Below are 22758 nucleotides of genomic sequence, written 5' to 3' on the forward strand. Positions count from 1 at the left end.
TTTCAAATTTGAGCTAAAAAACAGCCTCACCAATAAACTGTTACGGATTTGTTTCTGCAAATTTAAGATGGTTTTCTGAATGGAGTAGGGTATATCAGTCCAGTTCATACATTACAGGATATATGGAATTATTTTTTATTCCCTTTTTAAAAAATTTTGTTATGCAGCTTATTATTTAATTGTTATAAGACACCATTTATGACAAAGCCTATTAGAATATTTTAACATTGAGTGGTATATGAGCTACATATTATCTCACATGTTAAAAAGAAGAAAGGCTGGAAACTTAGTAGGTCAGAAAAACTTGGACATTAAGAAAAATAATAAAAAGTGGTAAGCTCCTATATTAAAGTTAGCCATAGCTTAATGAAACAATGGAAACACAGCCACCAGAACATCCTGTTGCCATTGAGTTGATTCCAACTCATAGCAACCCTATAGGACAGAGTAGAACTGCCTCACAGAGTTTCCAAGGAGCACCTGGTGGATTTGAGCTGCCGACATTTTGGTTAGCAGCTGCAGCATTTAACCACTATGCCAGCAGGGTTTCCCACCAGAACATAGCTTCTTAAAATTCTTCCTTTCAGGGGCTGAATCACTTGGCATATTTTCAAGGTCACTGCCTTGATTTACCTTTGACCATTTCCAGTAGGACAATGCAAAATGAAATGTGCAAAGACCTGGAGTTAGAAAAGAAAAAAAAAAAAAAAAAGGAAAAACAAGCTGAAAGAACTGAAGAAAAAATTCAAGGCTCAAGCTGCAATTCTGAAGGATTCTATGGGCAAAATACTGAGCAATGTAGGAGGCACCAAAAGAAGATGGAAGGAATACAGTCACTGTACCAAAAAGAATTAGCCGATGTTCAACCAATTCAGGAGGTAGCATATAATCAAGAACCAATGGTAGTGAAGGAAGAAGTCCAAGCTGCACTGGTGAAAAACATGTCTCCAGGAATTGACAGAATACCAATTAAGATGTTTCAACAAATAGATGCAACTTTGGAAGAAACCACTCATCTACGGACAACTGACTGGTAGAGATCCATATACATGCCTATTCCAAAGAAAGGTGATCAGACAGAATGCAGAAATTATTGACTGATATTAATATCGTGCACAAGTAAAGTATCGTGCACAAGTAAAATTTTGCTGAAGATAATAAGAGATGGTTACAGCAGTATATTGACAAGGAACAGCCAGAAATTCAAGCAGATTCAGAAGAGGACATAGAATGAGGGATATCATTGCCAATGTCAGATGGATCCTGGCTGAAGGCAGAGAATATCAGGAAGATGTTTATCTGTGTTTTATTGACTATGCGAAAGCATTTGACTGCGTGGATCATAACAAATTATGGATAACATTGTGTAAAATGAGAATTCCAGAACACTTAATCGTACCTATGAGGAACCAGTACATAGACCAAGAGGCAGTTGTTCAAACAGAACAAAGGGATGCTGCATGGTTTAAAACCAGGAAAGGTGTGCATCAGGGTTGTATTCTTTCACCATATTTATTCAATCCATATGTTGAGCAAATAATCAGAGAAGCTGGATTATATGAAGAAGATTGTGGTATCAGGTTTGGAGAAAGACTCATTAACAACCTGTGATAAACAGATGACACAACCTTGCTTGCTGAAAGCAAAGAGGACTTGAAGCACTTACTAATGAAGATCGAAGACTACAGTCTTCAGTAGGGACTACACTTCATCATAAAGAAAACAAAAATCCTTACAAATGGATCAGTAAGTAACAGCATGATAAATGGAGAAAATATTAAAGTTATCAAGGATTTCATTTTACTTGGATCCATAGCCAATGCCCGTGGAAGCAGGAGTAAAGAAACCAAACGACACGTTGAATTGGGCAAATCTGCTGCAAGAGACTTCTTTAAAGTGTTGAAAAGCAAAGATGTCACTTTGAGGATTAAGGTGCACCAAGCCAAGGTATTTTCAATTGCCTCATATGCATGCGAAGCTGGATAATGAATAAGGATGATCAAAGAATTGATGCATTTGAATTATGGTGTTTGTAAAGAATACTGAATATACAACGGACTGCCAGAAGAGTGAAGAAAACTGCCTTGGAAAAAGTACAGCCAGAGTGCTCCTTAGAAGTGAGGATGGTGAGACTTCCTCTCATGTACTTTGGATATGTTACCAAGAGAAATCAGCCTGGAGAAGGCTATCATGCTTGGTAGAGAGTCAGCAAAAAAGAGGAAGACTCTGAATGAGATGGATTGACACAGTGACTGCAGCAATGGAATCAAACACAGCAATGACTGCAAGGATGGCGCAGGACCAGGCAGCGTTTCATTCTGTTGTACATAAACAGATATGAATAGGGGCCAACTCGACGGCACCTAAAAACAACAAATGGAAATGCATCCAGTCCATAGCAATATGTTTTTTTTATGTGGAATACAGATCTTTATTCATTTCCTTAACAGTTAGGAGGGGGTGTATGCTATCTCTTAGGAATTTGGTAGTTCAGTATCTTGGGACAAGGAATCTCTGAGACTGCCTATAGCAACCTGAAGTTAGAAGCTTGTCAAAAAGGACCAGTTGGAGGGACAAAAAAGCTTCCTTTAAAGAACCCCATTAACGGTCGTGATTAGCAAGTGAAAGAAGCCAAAACAGACCTAACCTAAGTAGAGAAGGCAAATCTTAAAGAATAAGAGAAGACCATAAAATATGTGTGTGTGCTTTAATAGTAAACCTATGCAACCTATGCAGAAGTTGTTCTAGAGTGAATATACTATTTATTATAGGGTTATCTTCTAATTATGACATTCTCCTTTATCTCTCCCCATTATGTACAATTATTGTAGCTTTGGGAGAAAATGTGGAGAAGCAAATGATTAATTCATTGGTCTACATACCATAATACAGAATCTTGAGAAGGGCCATAAGCAGTTGATACAAAAAGGCAAAAAGCATGCCAACTGGACACTGCAGAGTGATGTAACAAAAAAGTTACATATATTCAAGCATATTAACACATTTCTCTTAAAACTGGTTAAAATAACTATGGGTATACTGTTGAAAAGGGAACCAGAGTAATAAAAGAGAGGTGATTTGAGTATACTTTTAAAAGAAGGGATTAATTAAAAAGTATTATTCAAGCTCTAATGGGAATTCTTGGTTAAAAAGAAGTAAAAAATTCTTGTGAAGTTCTCACATTTTAAAACAAATTTTCAGTATTACATGAATACAAATTTTAAATCAATCGTTATAGAGGAAAGATTATCCAATGAAACAAACTTTTGTTTCCATCCTGTGCTGAAGGCTATTTTTGGTTTTTGATGTGATCTTGGGAGAGTTACATTAGTCTTCTTTTGTAAAATGATGATAATAATTGCACTGCTTCATTGTACTATCGTGACAAATACATCAATACAAGGTAGAGCAATGAGAACAGAACCTAGCAAAAGGAAAACCCTCCATAAGTGTTCACCACCACCTCTGTTAGGAAGGTCTGCCTTATGGGCCATCATTAAATAGTGATTTTGTTGTTGTTGTTGTTGTTGGGGGTGGTGGGCATTGGACAGGACAGGAATGGCATGTAGTTACCCAAATATTCTGGTAAAATTTGGTATTTAACATGCATCAACTCAATTTAAATTTGGAAGCCATATGTTTCTAGAGATCTTTCTAATTGGTGGGGAAAATCTTGTAAATTCCTGATTTAGAAAATGTGTACTGTTACATTTCTTTGTGTGTGTTTTCTCCTAAAGTAATACTTATCTTGTAGTCCTTAAGGGTATTGCTGTTTGAAGTCCTTTAAAATAAATCTTAAATGCATGCAAATGTTTTGTTTTATTAAAACTTAGGCCATAAAATAGGCTAGATAAAATTAGATGAAGGGTAAATCTGGCCTCTGCTACTTCTGAAAAAAAAAATAGTCCAAAATTAACCCAGCAAATTGACAGCACAATTAAAATTTGAATCACACAGCCCTTTGGTTCTCAGCTCACTTGAGTCAGCTCCATGAACGTGGTTTTTCTTTTTACACCAAACATTTGAAAGCTCAGTTAGTGGGAAGTTCTGATATAAACACCATTACAAGATAGTAGCAGGGACTAACATATAATAAACATTTTTCCTCATACTCTCTGGCTTGGTATTGTGTTTCAATCTTTTTCATTTAAGTGAAGATGATTTTAACTTAAAGATGCATGGCACTTCTCAGAAAGGATAAGAGATATTGCAGCAGGAATTAAAGTCCTGGTAACAATCGACGGCAACAGGTTTGGTTTTTGGAAACCCTGGTGGTATAGTGGTTAAGAGCTATGGCTGCTATTCAAAAGGTTGGCAGTTCGAATCCACCAGGTGCTCCTTCGAAACTGTATGGGGCAGTTCTACTCTGTCCTATAGGGTCACTATGAGTTGGAATTGACTCGACGGCAACAGGTTTGGTTTTTGTTTTTTTTTTTAATCTCCATTTGGTTTCAGCACTGACTGCCTCAACAAACCACCTTTAACAGTTATTAACTTCTCTGAAAGCCAATTTCTTTATTCCTTGATAAAAACTGTGTGAGGAAGACAGAAAATCAACACACCATAAATTTATCACCAGTTCCTAGTTTTGTCATCAAATATAGAAAATTTAGGCAAGTCACTTTAATTTTTAATTCTTTCTATATGTCATTTTCTGACGCAGGCTAACATAACATAGCACTTTTCTTTGGTGCGCCCAACATAGAAAAGATGTCACATCATTTTCTACATTTTAAAGATACATTTTACAGTTAACACGATCAAGAAGAGGATTTCAAAGGTGAAGGGTAAGAATAATCAATTACGTAATTATTCAGTTTACAAATTAGAGCATTTTAAGCAGATTTTAAAAACTGGAATAAATACAATAATTTTTATTTTTGTTTTTTTTTGGGGGGGATGGAATTAAAAAATGGTAGTCACAGTAAAATATTAAAAGGAATCATGACAAAAAACCTCAAACCAAAAAATGATGCAGATGCCCGATACATAATTTGACACGGAATAAGAGAAGCAAAGGCAGACTATACTGTATGTTCTGACTTCAAGTCAGAAGGAATTCTACTGCAAATATCTTTCTCTTTTGTGAAAGAGACTCCAGAACACAGATAGTCAACACTACAGAGTTTTCATAATCTGAATGATGATTCCTATAAAAGGTATGTTTCTATATGATAAAGGAATTAAAAATAACCTTTAGAATTAAATGGGTATTATAAAGCAAGGAAATAAAAGTACTATTAAGAATGTGGATACTAAGACAGACCTATTTCCTTGCTTCCTCAAATTGTTGTTTACTTTATAAACATTAACTAATGTTACTCTTCTAAGGTGTGTTTTTTACTCAGAGACTCCAGGGGTTAAGTGAGTTGCCCAAGGCCTTATAGTAAAACAGCAACAGAGCTGTATTTATAGTCAGAGCCTGTGGCCCTGAGTCTCGTCCACAGACCACAAGGTCATGCTGATGTCCCATGAGGGTGGTGGTATAATTTTCCATTAGTCAGCAGAGCTGCAGTTTGGAAAACTGATTGAACCAATGCTTTCTAAAGGTATCAAATTAGAACAGGGTACAATGATTGAAATTGTGAATCAGTCATGGAAAATTTTATCAACTTTTGATTTTCTCCCCATTTTCCATCAGCAATCTTAATATTCTTTCCTCTTCCTGACCTGCTTACTTTTATCACATTCTTACAAGGACTTAGGATAAAAGCTGACATCTCTTCACAACTAAGTTTCTTTCCAGATGGCTTCTGGAAAGCTAAAGTCAAACATTTAAGATGATCAAAACTAACGCTTATAAATTATAATAGAAAAAAATTGCACACAGAAGTGTCTAAAAATAGGGGACTCATTAAATAAGCCATGATTTATTCATATGAACAGATAAAATGAGGCCAAGAAGAACACTTACTGTTATAAATTCTTACATTAAAAAAGAGGCTATAAAATAATATAATATACAATTTGTAAAACAAAGTGAGAGAGCAAGTGTGTGTGTGTTTGTGCAAAAGTCAAAGAAAAAGGGCCTATAAGACAAAACAAAACAAAACAAAAACCATAAAACTGTATACAACTATTATACTCTAGTTAGTGAATTTGTTTTTTCAGGGTAACGGTTAGTAATTCTAAAACTACTCCTATGTATTCTAGGACTGAAGAAATAATATATTGTGGTTAATGAAAGCCAGGTTCCTTACAGATGGAGAAAGGAGTTGTATTAAAAAAAAGGAGGGGGGGGTTTAAGGCTAAAATGAACGCTTTGGTATTGAATTAGAATTGGAGATATTAAAACGAACTCATGGATTTATATATATTTCTCATAAAGTCATACATATACACATATATAGACATATATACACAGATAAGTGGATATATAAATAGATACAGGTATGTGTACATACTTGTATTTCCTAGCTTTGTCCACTAAGATGGTGTAAAAGCAATGAAACCAAGAACACTCTAGACTGCAGCTAGAGTCCAGATTTTAGTTTTTGAAACCATTCTCTAATAAAATGAACCAGGGATCCTTGGAAAAATGGCTGATTTCAGGGCTGAGGCAGAGAAAGCACATGATACCAGAAAGTAAGAAGTGTTTAGAAATAATGCGGGAAGGCAAAAGGGTACAGGAGCCAACTTGAGAGGGTCCCAATAGCTAAAAATGGGACAATATGAATGGCAAAATAAATAGTGATAGTAATGGATTTTACCTTATAGAAGAAAACAAACATCCGTGAGTCTATTCTGATATAAATAGTTGAAACAAATACCTGAATTAAATAAACGATTAAATGAGTGAACAAACAAATGAATAAATAGGATAAGGGAAAGTGTTTCCTTACAGTAGAATTTCAAATTAATAAATACAGGAGGAATGAGGGAAATAAAAAATCACGATAGTAATAACTGTTTCAGGCAAAGCTCACCAGAGGATGCCAAAAAAAAAGTGAAGGAAAGTATGAACAGAAACAAATCTCAAATTATCTCTCAAAAGATACTTATAAATTACAAAAGAAAAAAATGTAATTGAGGAGAAGCCTGGCAGACACCACCTCAAGGGTACAAAGTTAACATCACCAGTCATGAGACACATCTACATTATGACATGTATGATACACTGAGGAGGGTATAATATCACTTCTGTGGTATTCCTGTCAAATTTTTTAACCTGAATGTAATCATGAGGAAACATCAGACGAACTCAAAATGAGGGACGATCTATAAAAGTGTCAAGGTTATGAAAGATAAGGAGACTAAGGAAACATGACAACTAAATGTAATGTGGGATCCTGATTAGGTCCTGGTTTAGAGAAAGGACATAAGTGGGATAAAATTCAAATTGATGAAATTTGAATAACATCTGTAGATCAGTTGTTGATAGAATTGAATCAATACAGAGGTTATGTACGATATTAACATTAGGGAACACTGTGTGAAGGGTGTATGGCAAGTTTACTGTACTATTTTAACAAATTTTTATAATACTGAAAGTATTATCAAAGTGAAAATTAAAAACTAAATTTAAAATTCGTTAAGAAAAGGCCGACCCTACAGAAATAAAAAGGTTAAGAGAATACTATAAATAATTGTATGCCAATAAATTAGACAGTCTAGATGAACTGGACAAATTCCTAGAAACACATAAAGTTCCTACAATGACTTAAGAAGAGACAGAAGATTTCAATAGACCCACAATAAGGGAAGAGATTGAATCAGTAATCAAAAACCTCTGAGCAAAGCCCTGATCTAAATGGCTTCACTGGGGAATTCTACCAAATATTTATAGAAGTGAGTCCAATCACTTTTAAACTTTTCCAAAAATTAGAAGAGGAAGGAACACCTCCTAACCCATTGCATGAGAACAGATACCCAAGTAAAGCAAAGGCAGCACAAGAAAAGAGCTTCATATTCAGGGCAACGAAGATTCAATTACTATTAGTGACTTTAATTTTAATATGTTCCCTTTCCAAATTTTCTAAAATGAAGTGTGTTACTTTTATAATTGAAGAGAAAAATCTCAGATGATATTCAGAAGGATAAAAAATATTCAAACAATATATACATAATCCCAAGAAACTGTACTTAAAAAAAATCTAAAATAGAGACTAAAAGTACCTGACTGAATCCTTTCCATTCTAGTACATTTATAAACAGATTAATTTGTAAACTGCTTATTTCTATTATTATATAGTTTCTGAATCATTACTGAGTGCTGGAAAAGAAAGTGTCAATAAGTTGATCGTGCATTATCATTTTTACATATGATATATATACTTACAACTATATCTGCAAATATAACAGGGCTGGTGCTATATCTAAAAGTTTAATTCCTCCTGCAACTTCTCTCCAACCTTTTCTGAGTCTAGGGTTCATTAAAAGGTCAGTGTTTGTGGGGAAAAAAGTTATAGCAAATACAAATGGGTATACAAGGCCACAGCTAAAACTTGAGGAACTTTAACCTTCATTTGTGAAGTGTGACTAATAAGGAGTGGCAAATCATCTTCCTAGAGAAGTAAACCATGTGTTAGTTACAAAAGGGTGTCAAAAATATTTATGTGTTTAGTATAACCTTACTTCCCTTCTTACTCCTGATAAGCTTGTGTTCACTCTATTTTATACAAAATCCCTATTTTTTAAAATAATAAAATTGTGGGGGGTTTTGATAATAAAAATATTGGAGGCTCATTTTAAAACATTAAAATATTCTAGAACAACATAAAGAAGAAATTAAAAACAATCTCAAATCCTGCTACCCAGAGATGGCTACTGTTAACAGTTTGGTGAAGTCTGTCCTGGATCATCTCGTTAGGTATAGGTTCACACACAGATGTAGACACATAGAATTCATAAATAAAGTAGACATATAGAATTCATAAATAGAATTGTATTATTTGTATATAGAATTAACTGTTTTATAACTTGAAAGATATTTAGTTTATTTCCAAACCTTTAATTTTGTATACAACCCCATAACATACATCGTTGTAGTATACATATCTTCACAGACTTACTGTACTTTTAAAAAACTGTCTTTTGAGAGTTTTAAAAATTATCTTTTTATTACATAAATGTCCAAAAAAGGTATACTGTGATGTAGAAAATAAAAATCCCTCATAATCTCAACCTCTTAAGTGTACTTTCCCATCAAAACCTGCTGACAATCATATCTCAGGAAATGGCAACTCTATCCTTCCAGTTCCTCTGGAAAAAAGTCTTGGAATCATTTTTGGCTCCTTTCTTACTCTAAAAACCCTCATCTACTCCACTAGCAGTTTCGGTTCACTCTCCTTAAAAATATAAACAGGATCCAATCAAGTCTCAGCAATCTCATCCGTATTAACTTGCTCCAGCCACCATCATTTCTTGCTTAGCCCTAGAGTGTTCAAGGTATAAAAAGCTCATTGATATGGTTTCTGATTCCACACTGCAACTAACCTACAAGAAATACCACTTGTCAAGTCTTGTGTAGTATCAAAAAAGAATATCTACAGTATCCAAAAAGGCTATTAAGATATTTTTCCCTTTTTCAACTACATATCTATATGAGGCTGGATTTTCTTTATATACTTCAACTACAACATTGTGTTGTAACAGCCTGATTGCAAAAGGAGATACACAAATCTATCCACCTCTATTAAACTAGACATTAAAGAGATTTGCAAACACATCAAACAATGCTATACACTTCTCACTAGCATTGTCATTGTTTTAGAAAATATAGTTATTTTTCATGAAAAATCATGTTATATGTTAACATCTAATAGATTTATTAATGCTATTTTAAGTGAATTAATAAATATTTGAAAATTTTCGCAGTGCTAATATGGTAAATATTGATAGATATAACCAACGTAAACATTAGTGAATCACTGCTGTAATGGTTTTCCTCTTATTCAGAGTCAAATCCAAAATCATTACCATCACATGGTTTGACTCATTTCTCTCTCCAACCTCCAGTCCTGGCCCTCTCTGACTTCATTTCTAATACTTCCTTTCCCCTGTCTCTTACAGTGGCCTCTTTGATTTTCCTTGAATATAGCAAGTAAGTTGCTACATGAGAGTCTTCGCACTTGCTTTCCTTAGTGTTTGGAATAAACTTCCCCAGATAACCCTATGGCTCTCTTCCTCTCTTCAATTCTTTCTTAAACATCACCTCATCAACAAGATAGTCCCTGAACACATGAAACTATGGCAAAACAGTGCCTTCCATCTCTCTCTATTCTCTTTACTGTGATTTATTATTATTTTTACACCATTCATCACCTTTCAAAGCAGCCCTGGGGGCTCAACGGTTAAGTGCTCAACTGCTAACTGAAGGTTGGCAGTTTGAACCCACCCAGCAGCTCCACAGGAGAAAGATCTGCTGATGTGCTCCTGTAAAGATTACAGCCAAGAAAACCCTACGAGGCAGTACTACTCTCATATAGGGTCACGATGAGTCAAAATCAACTTGATGGTACCTAACAACAACATCATCACATCTTGGCTTATAATGCCTATTCTCCCTATCTTGAGTGAAAACCTGTAGGGACTCTTCTGTTTTGTTCCCTGCTGTATGCTTTGTGCCTAGAACAGTGCCTGGCACTTAGTTTGCCTTCAATATATTTTGGTTGAATGGATGACTGAATCTATTATCTTACTGAGTGTATTTTGCTTTTCCTTTGCAAATTCTTGACCTGATTTACCTGGTTGTTCTCAATTGCTACTATAAAAAATTTTTAAATTCAAGTATATTTTATCCCAAAATGAGAGAAAAAAAGGCAGAAATGATAGGAGAAAATGTAGGTATTAGAAACAACTTTCATACCTGGCATACTCTGAGAGATTGGTCCAAGACAGTTTTGGTATCAGTGTCATAATCTGGGCAGGGCAGCATGGCTCGGCTGAGATGTGCCTGTAGCAGGAGATGTGCTTTGGTGTGGGGGCTGTCAAATGAATGAGGATTTAGTTGAATGGGAAGACATTTTGCCAGTTCACTATTCATATGATCTTCATTGTGTCTTACTGGCAAATCTGTGTATTCTTCTGCATCCTGAAATAAACAAACACACAAAATTATGCATTAATCTACTGGATCAAAACCGAAATTAACATACCTCTTAGCTTAAATTGTTGACATTTAAAACACAGTATAGAAAAACTATAAGATAGCCATATCCCTTGGAATTTTGCTTTGTTCAATACTGTTACTACTATATAACCAAAAGATAGTAATGTACACTATACCTAAAATTCATGACTGTTCTTCTTATCAATATAGTACTACAAGTAATAGAGGACCTACTAGGCACCACACACTCCATTCAACATTGGGGCCACAGCAGTGAACCAGAAATCAAGAGTTTTTCAAGACTAGTAGTTTGACGTTAGGGTGTTGGTAGGGCCATGTTGTCTCTGAAGGGTCTAGGGGAAGAGCCTTTCTTGTCTTTCCTCGCTTCTAGTAGCCCTAAGCATTCCTTGCCTTACAGATGCAGCATAATTCCATTGTCACCTGGCTGTCTTCCCTCTATCTCTCCTCCTCTTTTAGAAGGAGTAGCTCAGTTTGGATTAGGACCCACCATGTTGTTGTTGCTGTTAGGTGCCACTGAGTCGGTTCTGACTCATAGTGACCCTACGTACCACAGAACGAAACACTGCTCAGTCCTGCACCATGCTGACAATCGTTGTTATGCTTGAGATCACTGTTGCAGCCACTGTGTCAATTCATCTCATTGAGGGTCTTCCTCTTTCCCACTGACCCTATACTTTACCAAGCAAGATGCCCTTCTCCAGGGGCTGATCCCTCCTGACAACATGTCCAAAGTATGCAAGACGCAGTCTCATCATTCTGCTTCTAAGGAGCATTCTGGCTATAGTTCTTCCAAGAGAGATCTGTTCATTCTTTTGGCAGTCCACGGTATAGTCAACATTCTTCACCAACACCACAATTCAAAGGCGTCAATTCTTCTTCGGTCTTCCTTATTCATTGTCCTGCTTTTGCAGGCGTACGACGCAACTGAAAATATTGCTCGGGTCAGGCGTACCTTAGTCTTCAAGGTGACATCTTTACTTTTCAACACTTTAAAGAGATATTTGGCAGCAGATTTGCCCAATGCAATGTGTTTTCCGATTTTTTGACTGCTGCTTCCATGGGTGGTGACTATGGATCTAAGTAAAATGAAACCCTTGACAACTTCAATCTTTTCTCCATTTACCATGATGTTGCTTATTGATCCAGTTGTGAGGATTTTTGTTTTCTTTATGTTGAGGTGTCATCCATACTGAAGGCTGCGGTCTTTGATCTTCATCAGCAAGTGCTTCAAGTCCTCTTTACTTTCAGCAAGCAAATTTATGTCATCTGCATATTGCACGCTGTTAAATAAGTTCTCTCCCAATCCTGATGCCCCGTCCTTCTTCATATTAATGTAACTGACAACATCTTCAAAGACCTTATTTCCAAACAATGCCACATTCACAGGTATCAGAGTTTAAAATTTCAACACATCATTTTGGAGACACAATTCAATCTATACATGGAATATAAAAGAATGTTTTGATTTTTAATCTTATGTCTAGTAGAGTCCAGTAGTAAAAGGTAGCCTCCGTGATATAAGTCAATAAGTACCTTTGAAACCTACTGGATGGAATGAGACCATTCCATTAAAAAGACAAACTGATCTACTTATTAGTGCTAGTTATGAAGAAAAATATTATTTTTCCAAATATGTCGTTATTTGGGATTCAACCCATTGTTGCTAATATGAATGTCCTACACTTCACTCATAACATTAATTGAATAGGTTAATATTCAAACATTTTTTGATATAGTTTGATAGAGAAATAGGGGCAGGGCTTGCCTCGCGGCAACAACAACAATGACAACAACAACAAAAAGACAAAACATATGGAACGATGGTTTTCAAGCTAGTAAACACAAGGCAACGAAAAAGAGTGATTCCTGAGATATGAGAAACAAACTAAGTGAGTCCTATGATTGCCCCAGCTTACTGCATAGAGAGAGTTTCCAGACAGGTGCAGGAGGGGGAATCTGAGAGTCCAGGGAGATGAAGGCCGCTAGAGTTTGCAGAACCTAGTAGAGAGTTGTACATAAACAGAGAGAGAGAGATCTGCAGAAGATCCCCCCTGAGTTTTCAGCAGAGTACTGAATCAACATATGCATGTGCAGAAACTACTCAAGGTCAGGAAAAGAACCATCCAACAGGATTAGAAGGAACTGTCCAGCAGAGGGCCAGGAATAGTGCCTGTTCCCACCCTGAAGACTAGAGAAACTTGTAGTTCACAATGTATAGGATAGAGAAGGAAGGTGTTGCCTCAGTAGGGAAGAATAATTAGCCCTTAGAATGAATATTTCTACGAAGCTGCCTAACAAATCATAAAAGCAAGACCTATAAGGATCAAATTGTTTCCAAGTAGCTTAATTACATTCTACAACAAAAACTCAAGATTTATAAGAATACAAAAATAAAGACGATTAAAGAAGAAACAATTAACAACGTCTGGCATCTAATCAAAGATTACCAGACATCCAAAAAAGGTGGGAAAACATGATCCATGATGAAAAGAATAATCAATCAATGGAAAATGACCCAGAACTGACACAGAACCAACCGCTAATTAAAATTAGCAGCCAAGACATTAATGTTATTATACTTGTATTTCATAAGTTCAAAAAATAGGAGATAACCACCCAACTCAAGCCTGTAGAGATAAAAACTACAATGTCTGAAATGAAAATACACTAGATGGTATTAATGGAAAAGTACACATTGCAGAGGAAAAGGTTAGCAAATTTAAAGACATTGATAGAAGCTATCCAAAATAAACAAGAGAGAAAAAAGTGAACACAGCATTACTGAGCTCTGAGACAATTTCAAGTGGCCTAATGCACCTGTGATTGGAGTCCCTGGGGTAAGAAGTGCAGGGGGGAAAAAAAAATTATGGCTAAAAATTTTCTAAATTTTTGTAAACTATAAATCTACAGATTCAAGAAGTTCAATGAACCCCAAAGCACAACAAAAAATGAAGTAGAATGCACTATAGTATATCATAATCAAATTGCTGAAAATCATTGATAAAGAGAAAATCTGAAAAGCAGCCATAGGAGGAAACACATTATGTAAGAGGAACAAAGATAAGGAAGACAGCAGATTTCTCATTAGAAACAACTCAAGTGAGAAGACTGTGGCACAACTTCTTTAAAATACTGAAGGAAAAAAAGTGTCAGCCTAGGGTTCTATATCCATTGATAATCTTTCAAAAACGAAGGCTTTACAAGGGACAAAAAGGGCCACATAAACCAGAGACCCCATCAACCTGAGACCAGAAGAACGAGATGGTGCCCAGCTACCACCACTGACTGCCCTGACAGGAAACACAACAGAGAGTCCCTGATGGAACAAGAAAAAAGTAGGGGTGCAGAACTCATATTCTAGCAAAAAGATCAGACTTAATGGTCTGACTGAGACTGGAGGAACCCCAGAAGGCATGGCCTCCGGACTCTCTGTTAATCCAGAGCTAAATCTATCCCCAAAGCCAACTCTTCAGACAAAGATTAGACTACATTATAAGACATAAAATGACACTTGTGAAGAATGTGCTTCTTAGTTCAAGTAGATACATGAGACTAAATGGGCAGCTCCTATCTGGAGGCCAGATGAGAAGGCAGAAAGGGACAGGAGCTGCTTGAATGGACACAGGAAATCTGGGGTGGAAAGGTGGAGTGCGCTGACATATTACAGGGATAGCAACTAGGGTCACATAGCAACGTGTGTATAAATTTTTGTACGAGAAACTAACTTGAGCTGTAAACTTTCACTTAAAGCACAATAAAAAAAAAATTAAGGCTCTTCAGGCATACAAAAGTTGACAGAACTCAGCAGGACCTGCATTGCAAGAAATGTTAAAGCACATTGTTCAGACAGAAAACAAATAACACCAGATGAACATATGGATCTATGCAAAGTAACGAAGGGCACTGGAAATGGTAACTACATGCATACACACATAAGAATTTGTTCTTATAAAAAGATAATGATTGTTTACACAAATATAATAAAGAATGCATTACATGGTTTGTAACATGCCAAAGTAAAACGTATGACAAAAGCAGCAAGTCTGGGAGGGGAGAAAGGGAAAAACACTACTGTGAGGTCCTTTTACAATACATGAAGTGGTATATATCACTTGAAGACAGATTATACTAAGTTAAAAATGTATTCAAGAAATCCTAAATCAACCATTAAAATAGAAAAACACAAAAGCTAGAGCTAATAAGACAACAAAGGAGATAAAATAGTTTCACAAAGAATACTTAAAAAGGTGGCAGAAAAAGAACAAAAAGAAAATGAAGAACAGATGGGGCTTATAAAGCGTATTTCAGACCATAATATAAAACTGAATTAGAAATCAATAAGACTACCAATTTCAAGGCTTATTATTAACCTACACTGATCAAAAAAGAGTTGTACTGGAATAGAATGCAGGGTCTAGAAATATACCCATACATATACGGACAACTGATTTTTTGACAAAGCCTCAAAGATAAAGCAGTGGAAAAAGAGTAATTTTTAAATAAATGGTACTAGAATAAGAAATGGTACACGGAAAAAAAAAAAAAAGAACTTTGAACCCAGCCTTGCATCATATACAAAAATTTACTCAAAATGGATCACAGACCTAAATGTAAAAATCTAAAACTATAAAACCTCCAGAAGAGAGTGGCGTCTGGGTTCTTAAATGCTAGCAAGCAGCCATCTAAGATGCATCGATTGGTCTCAAACCACCTGGAGCAAAGGAGAATGAAGAACACCGAAGACACAAGATAATTATGAGCCCAAGAGATAGAAAGGGCCACATAAACCAGAGACTATATCAGCCTGAGACCAGAAGAATTAGATGGCGCCCGGCTATAACTGATGACTGCTCTGACAGGGAACACAACAGAGAACCCCTGAGGGAGCAGGAGAGCAGTGGGATGCAGACCTCAAGTTCTCCTAAAAAGACCAGACTTAATGGTCTGACCGAGACTAGAACGATCCCAGAGGTCATGGTCCCCAGATCTTCTGTTAGCCCAAGACAGGAACCATTCCCAAAGCCAACTCTTCAGACAGGGATTGGACTGGACTACGGGATAGAAAATGATACTGGTAAGGAGTGAGCTTCTTGGATCAAGTAGACACATGAGACTATGTGGGGAGCTCCTGTCTGGAGGGGAGATGAGAGGGCAGAGGGGGTCTGAACCTGGCTGAATGGACACGAAAATAGTGGAGAGAAGGAGTGTGCTGTCTCATTAGGAGGAGAGCAACTAGGAGTATATAAAAAAAAAAAAAAAAATTTTTTTTTTTTCCTAGCAAGGTGTATATAAATTTTCATATGACTGACTTGATTTGTAAACTTTGACTTAAAGCACAAAAAAAAAAAAAAATACCTCCAGAAGAAAATATAGGAGAACATCTTTGTGATCTAAGGTTAGGCAAGGATTTCTTTGATAGGAAACCTAAAGTACGATACATAAAAGAACAAATTAATAAATTGAGCTCCATCAAAACTAAAAACTTCTGCTTCTAAAAAGATACTATTAAGAGAATGAAAATATAAGTTAAAGACTCAAATAATTTGCAAAGCATATACTTGATAAAGGACTTGTATCCAGAATACATATATTACAATGAACTCTCAAAATTCAAGTCAGAAAACAGTCTAGTAAAAAAATGGGCAAAACATTTTTATAGATACTTTATGTAATGATGAGCAGTATCATTAGTCGTTGTTGTTGTTAGGTGCCATGACTCAGTTCCAATTCATAGTAACCCTATGTACAACAGAACAAAGAACTGCCTGGTCCTGTGGCATTCTCAAAATCGTTGCTATGTTTAAGCCCATTGTTGCAGTCACTGTGTCACTCCATCTTGTTGAGGGTCTTCCTCTTTTTCACTAACTCTCTACTTCATCAAGCGTGATGTTCTTTTCCAGGGTTTGCTCCCTCCTGACAGCATGTCCAAAGTATGTGAGACAAAGTCTTGCCATCCTTGCTTCTAAGGAGCTGTACTTCTACCAAGACAGATTTGTTCATTCTTCTGGCAGTCCCTGGTGTATTCAATATTCTTCACTAACATCATAATTCAAATGCATCAATTCTTCTTCAGTCTTCCTTATTCATTGTCCAGCTTTTGTATGCACATGAGGTAAATGAAAATATCATGGCTTGGGTCAGGCACACCTTAGACCTCAAAGTCATATCTTTGCTTTTCGACCCTTAAAAGAGGTCTTTTGCAGCAGATTTGTCCAATGCAATCCATAGTTTAATTTCTTGATTGATGCTTCCATGGGCATTGGTCGTGGATTCAAGTAAAATGAAATCTTTGACAACTTCAATCCTTTCTCCATTTACCATAATATTGCTTACTGGTCCAGTTGTGAGGATTTTTGTTTTCTTTATGTTGAGGTGTAATCCACACTGAAGGCTGAAGTCTTTGATCTTCATCAGTAAGTACCTCAGGTCCTCTTAGCTTTCGGCAAGCAAAGTTGTGTCATCTGCATATTGCTAGTTGTTAATGAGTCTTCCTCGAATCCTGATGCTGCATTCTTCTTCATATAGTCCAGCTTCTTGGATTATTTGCTCAGTATACAGATTGAATAAACTCATGGCAACCCTATGTACAACAGAACAAAAAACTGCCTGGTCTTGTGCCATTCTCAAAATCGTTGAATATTTGCTGAAAGTGAAAAGGACTTGAAGCACTTACTAATGAAGATCAAAGACCACAGCCTTTAGTATGGATTGCACATCAACATAAAGAAAACAAAAATTCTTACAACTGGACCAATGAGCAACATCATGATAAACGGAGAAAAGACTGAAGTTGTCAAGGATTTCATTTTACTTGGATCCACAATTAACAGTCACGGAAGCAGCAGTCAAGAAATCAAAAGACACACTGCATTGGGTAAATCTGCTGCAAAGGACCTCTTCAAAGTGTTGAAGAGCAAAGGTGTCACCTTGAAGACTAAGGTGTGCCTGACCCGAGCCATGGTATTTTCAATCGCATCATATGCATGTGAAAGCTGGACAATGAATAAGGAAGACGGAAGAAGAACTAACGCCTTTGAATTGTGGTCTTGGTGAAGACTATTGAATATACCATGGACTGCCAAAAGAACAAATCTGTCTTAGAAGAGGTCCAACCAGAATGTTCCTCAGAAGCAAGGATGGCGATACTGCGTCTTACATACTTTGGACATGTTGTCAGGAGGGATCAGTCCCTGGAGAAGGACATCATGCTTAGCAGAGTACAGGGTCAGTGGAAAAAAGGAAGACCCTCAACGAGGTGGACTGACACAGTGGCTGCAACAATGAGCTCAAGCATAACAACGATTGTAAGGATGGCTCAGGATTGGGCAGTGTTTTGTTCTGTTGTGCATGGGGTCACTATGAGTCGGAACTGACTCGACGGCACCTAACAACAACAACAACATGGTGCAAGGATACAACTGTGGCGAACACCCTTCCTGATTTTAAACCACATGCCATATGCAAACTTGACATGGTGACAAATGCTATGAAGAGGAGATAAATGAAAACATTAAGAGTTTAGCAAAGAAATTTGACCAAGTTAAGAAGTTTGGGATGGCTTCCTGAAGGAAAATAACACACAGTATCCCTTTGTTCTGTTCGATTGACTGCTTCTTGGTCCATGTAAAGGTTCTGGGTGAGCATGACTAAGTGTTCCAGAATTCCCATTCTTTACAATGCCATCCATAATTTGTTATGATCCACACAGTTGGATGCTTTTGCACAGCTAACAAAAACACAAGTAAACAACTTTCTGGTATTCTCCGCTTTTAGCGAAGATCCATCTGAGATTAGCGATGTCTCACCTAGTCATTAGGAAAATGCAAATTAAGAACAGCTAAAATTAAAATGACTGATATACCAAGTGTTGGCAAGGATATGGAGGAACTGGAACTCTCATACACAGCTGGTCTACCTGCTTTGAAAAACAGTTTCACATTTTCTTAAAAAGTTAAACATACAGCTACCATATGATCTAGCCATTCTACTCCTAGGGATTCACCCAAAAGAAAAAGTCTATGTGTATACAAATACTTGTACACTGAATTTGATTGCAGTTTTACTTGCAATGGTCAAAAAGAAAAAAATCTAAGTGTCCATAAAGTGGAAAATGGATAAACAAATTATATGCACACAATGGAATGCTATTCAGCAAGTAATAAAAAAACAAACTATTGATGCATGTCACGACATGGACGAATCTCAAAATAATTATGCTGAGTGAAAGAAGCCAGACAAAATACAAGTGCATACTCTAGGATTTCATTTATATGATATTTTGGAAAATGAAAACTAATCTATAGTGGCAAAGCATATTGGTGATTGACAGAGAAGACAGGTAGGGAAGGGAGTCAAGGCTTACAAAGGGGCACAAGATGACTTCTGATTGGTACCCATGGATTTTTGCAGATGAAATAAGATTATATGTTGGAAATGCTTTAGAAATATCATGATTTGGAATTCAACATTATGAAAAAATCAGGGCATTTTATTCTATCTGTGGATAGTATGTCTTTAACTTTTCAGGCTTAATGTACAATTTCAGAAACCTGTGCTTTTCTTGGATGTCAAGTATATACTATAATACTAAATAACAAAGGGCAATATTGATAGTGTTATATCATTATAAAAAATACAGACTACATGAATAGACAAATTCCTGTTTCAAAGCTTTGAATGGAATAAATTCATTTAAATATTTACGGAATGCCACCATTTGCTATTCCAGGCTTTGGGCATAGACAAGCTCCCTAGTAGGGAAGACAGACATTGTTCCATTAATCACATAAATAAACCTAAGCTTGACATAATGATAAGTGCTATGAAAAAGAGAGAAACAAAAACATTAGAGAGCTTAGCAAAGAAATCTGACCAAGTTAGGAAGGTTGGGTAGGCTTCCTGAAGGAAAAGGCAATTTAAGCTAAAATTCAGAGAATAAGCAGATATTAACTAGGTGAAGGCAGAAGTGAAGCCCCTACTGACATTGTTGTTGTTAGTTGCCATCAAGTAGGCTCCGCCATGTGGCGGCCTTATGTATAACAGAAGAAAATGTTGCCCATTCATGCCACCCTTGTGATTGTTGGTATGTTTGAGTCCATTGTTGTGGCTATAAGGGCCTTATAATAGAAGGGAAACAGGTGAGACCAAGAGATTGAAAGAAATTGCTTAAATACAATTTCAGTTGATTTAATACAGGATGCTGGAAAGTGTCTTAAATAAGTATTATTTGTTAACACTCTATTTAATTGAACTGGGCAAATATTTATTATGTCTCGTCTTACTTTGTTTTGGAATAGTCAACAAACAAACAAACAAAAACACAGCTACTCTAAACTGTTTTGAACAATCTTTGCCCATTTTGGACTGCTTTATGTAAGAAGTGTACGCCAACACATTAGCAGTTTTGCCCCATGTGTCATCTTGATTTTCTTTTCCCTTGCCATTTCAGGTCTTTCCTTTTTTTTTCAAGTAGTCTGCAAAAATAGAGGGACCAGCTATATATGACAAGTGCTATTGTTTTTACATTTCAGGACTGAAGCATTGTCATCTGCTGGCTGATCCACCTCCAATGTAGCGTTCAGACTGCATCCAAATCCCCATCAGAAACCATCCACCTATCTTCCCAACCTTACCAAGTGGTTTAAGAGAAACTGAACAGCAGGTTAAGTAAGAGATAGGAGAGAAACCTAAAACAATCTTTCCCTTCAAGGAAATTAAAATTATATTGGGGGAAATAGTTTATATAAACAGTTACTTTAAGTACAAAATAAAACAATTTATTCAGAGAAGTGTAATAAAGTGAATTGGATGTGTTGGAATGTTTTCCAGAAGAGGCAGAATTTGTTCAAGGCTTAGAACAATCTGTAGAAGAGGAGAGTGGGAGAAGATTCCTTGCATACCAGGCAGAGAAAACAGTATGAGCAGATTCATAAAAACAGATAAGAAAAGGTCTAAGGTTTAAGCCTCAGGGATGAGGAGAATGATGATGCTATTAATAGCAGAGAAGCATGCAAAACACATTTAAAGAGAGGGCCAGATAGTTGGGTGGAGGTGCTGGTAGGAAAAGACATCAGCTTTAAATCTGTTACACACTCTAAAAACTTCTTGATATTTTAAATTTCTTTCTACTGTTCATAAATATAACTCCTCGGATCTTTCTCCAGAAGAAAATTCAATAGGTATTTGAATACTGCAAACTGAATTGGCTCTCTAGGTCTCAGATATATAGGAAATAGGACCAGACTTAAAATTATATGCAAAGTTCAATTAAAATAAAAATTATGTGGAAAGTAAGAGTTTGACTGAAATTACTAATTAACATTATTTTCTAAGTAATCCAGTTCCCTCAGTAAAATACGTTGCTGTTAGATGCTGTTGTATCTGACTTATAGCGACCCTATCTATGAACAACAGAATGCAACACTGACCGGTCCTTTGCCATCCTCACAGTCATTGCTATGTTTGAGTCCACTGTTGCAGCCACTGTGTCAATCCATCTCATTGAGGGTCTTCCTCTTTATCACTGACCCTCTGCTTTACCAAGCATGATGTCCTCTTCCAGGTAGTGGTCCTTCCTGATGACAGGTCCAAAGTACGTGAGCCAAAGTCTCACCATCCTTGCTTCTCAGGAGCATTTTGACTGTACTTCTTCCAAGGCAGATTTGTTTGTTCTAACAGTCCATAGTATATTCAATATTCTTCACCAATAACATAATTCAAAGGTATCAATTCTTCTTTAGGTTTCCTTATTCATGGTCTAGCTTTCGTATGCATACGAGGAAATTGAAAATACCATGGTTTGGGTCAGGAGCACCTTAGTCCTCAAAGTGCTATCTTTGTTTTTTAATACTTTAAAGAGGTCTTTTGCAGCAGATTTTCCTGATACATTATGTCATCTGACTTCTTGACTGCTGCTTCCATGGGCATTGATTGTGGATCCAAGTAAAATGGAATCCTTGACAACTTCAATATTTTCTCCGTTTATCGTGATGCTGCTTATTGGTCCAGTTGTGAGTATTTTTATTTTCTTTATGTGGAGGTGTAATCCACACTGAAGTCTGTAGTCTTTGATCTTCATCAATAAGTGCTTCAAGTCTTCTTCATTTTCTGCAAGCAAGGTTGTGTCATCTGCATATTGAAGGTTGTTAATGAGTCTTCCTCCAGTGCAGTAAAATATATGAGTACAATTTTAGATATACTTATCTTGTTCAAATTTAATTATATACGAGAGACAAAAAGAGAGAAGACAATAATATAAACTGAACGTTTCCCAGTCCTAGTTTTCAGGTGCCTCTTAAAGAGTGAATATCTTTCTGAGCTGAGTGTGATTCCAATATTCAAAGATGTAGATTTTTCATAAAGCGTGACTTGTAAATGCATGCTAACTATTTCATTTGGTGGTAAACTAAAGAAACAAAGATCTGCTCCAATGCTAGAGGAAAAACTAATGGTGCTGAACTCACTGAGAAGCAGCATATTTGAACAGAGCTGACTACACGCTTATTAGACTCTGGGGTTATTTTCAGGTAAATTCTATCAAATGTGCTTTTTGTTGTATTTGCTTAATTTAGAACCTAACCTCCAGGTAAGATGTGACCCTACTGTTCTCCAAAGTATGCTAAATCTGCTTGAGTTACCCAATGTATTGCTTTAATCCCCTTCTTCACTAGGATTGTGAATTTGCTCAC

The 22758-nt window shown here is 36.3% G+C and overlaps 1 protein-coding gene across 4 annotated transcripts in view; it reads right to left on the reverse strand.

Annotated features, from left to right (window-relative positions):
• Positions 1-22758, reverse strand: part of ASCC3 (activating signal cointegrator 1 complex subunit 3) — a 413165-nt gene that overhangs the window by 26663 nt on the left and 363744 nt on the right. For all 4 annotated transcript variants that reach the window (XM_049897967.1, XM_049897961.1, XM_049897954.1 and 1 more), the window contains one exon: positions 10808-11032. In XM_049897967.1, coding sequence (XP_049753924.1) covers positions 10808-11032 — 225 coding nt within the window. The remainder of the gene's footprint in view (positions 1-10807; positions 11033-22758) is intronic.

The sequence above is a fragment of the Elephas maximus genome, chromosome 1 (assembly GCF_024166365.1).
Source record: "Elephas maximus indicus isolate mEleMax1 chromosome 1, mEleMax1 primary haplotype, whole genome shotgun sequence".
Taxonomy (NCBI): domain Eukaryota; kingdom Metazoa; phylum Chordata; class Mammalia; order Proboscidea; family Elephantidae; genus Elephas; species Elephas maximus.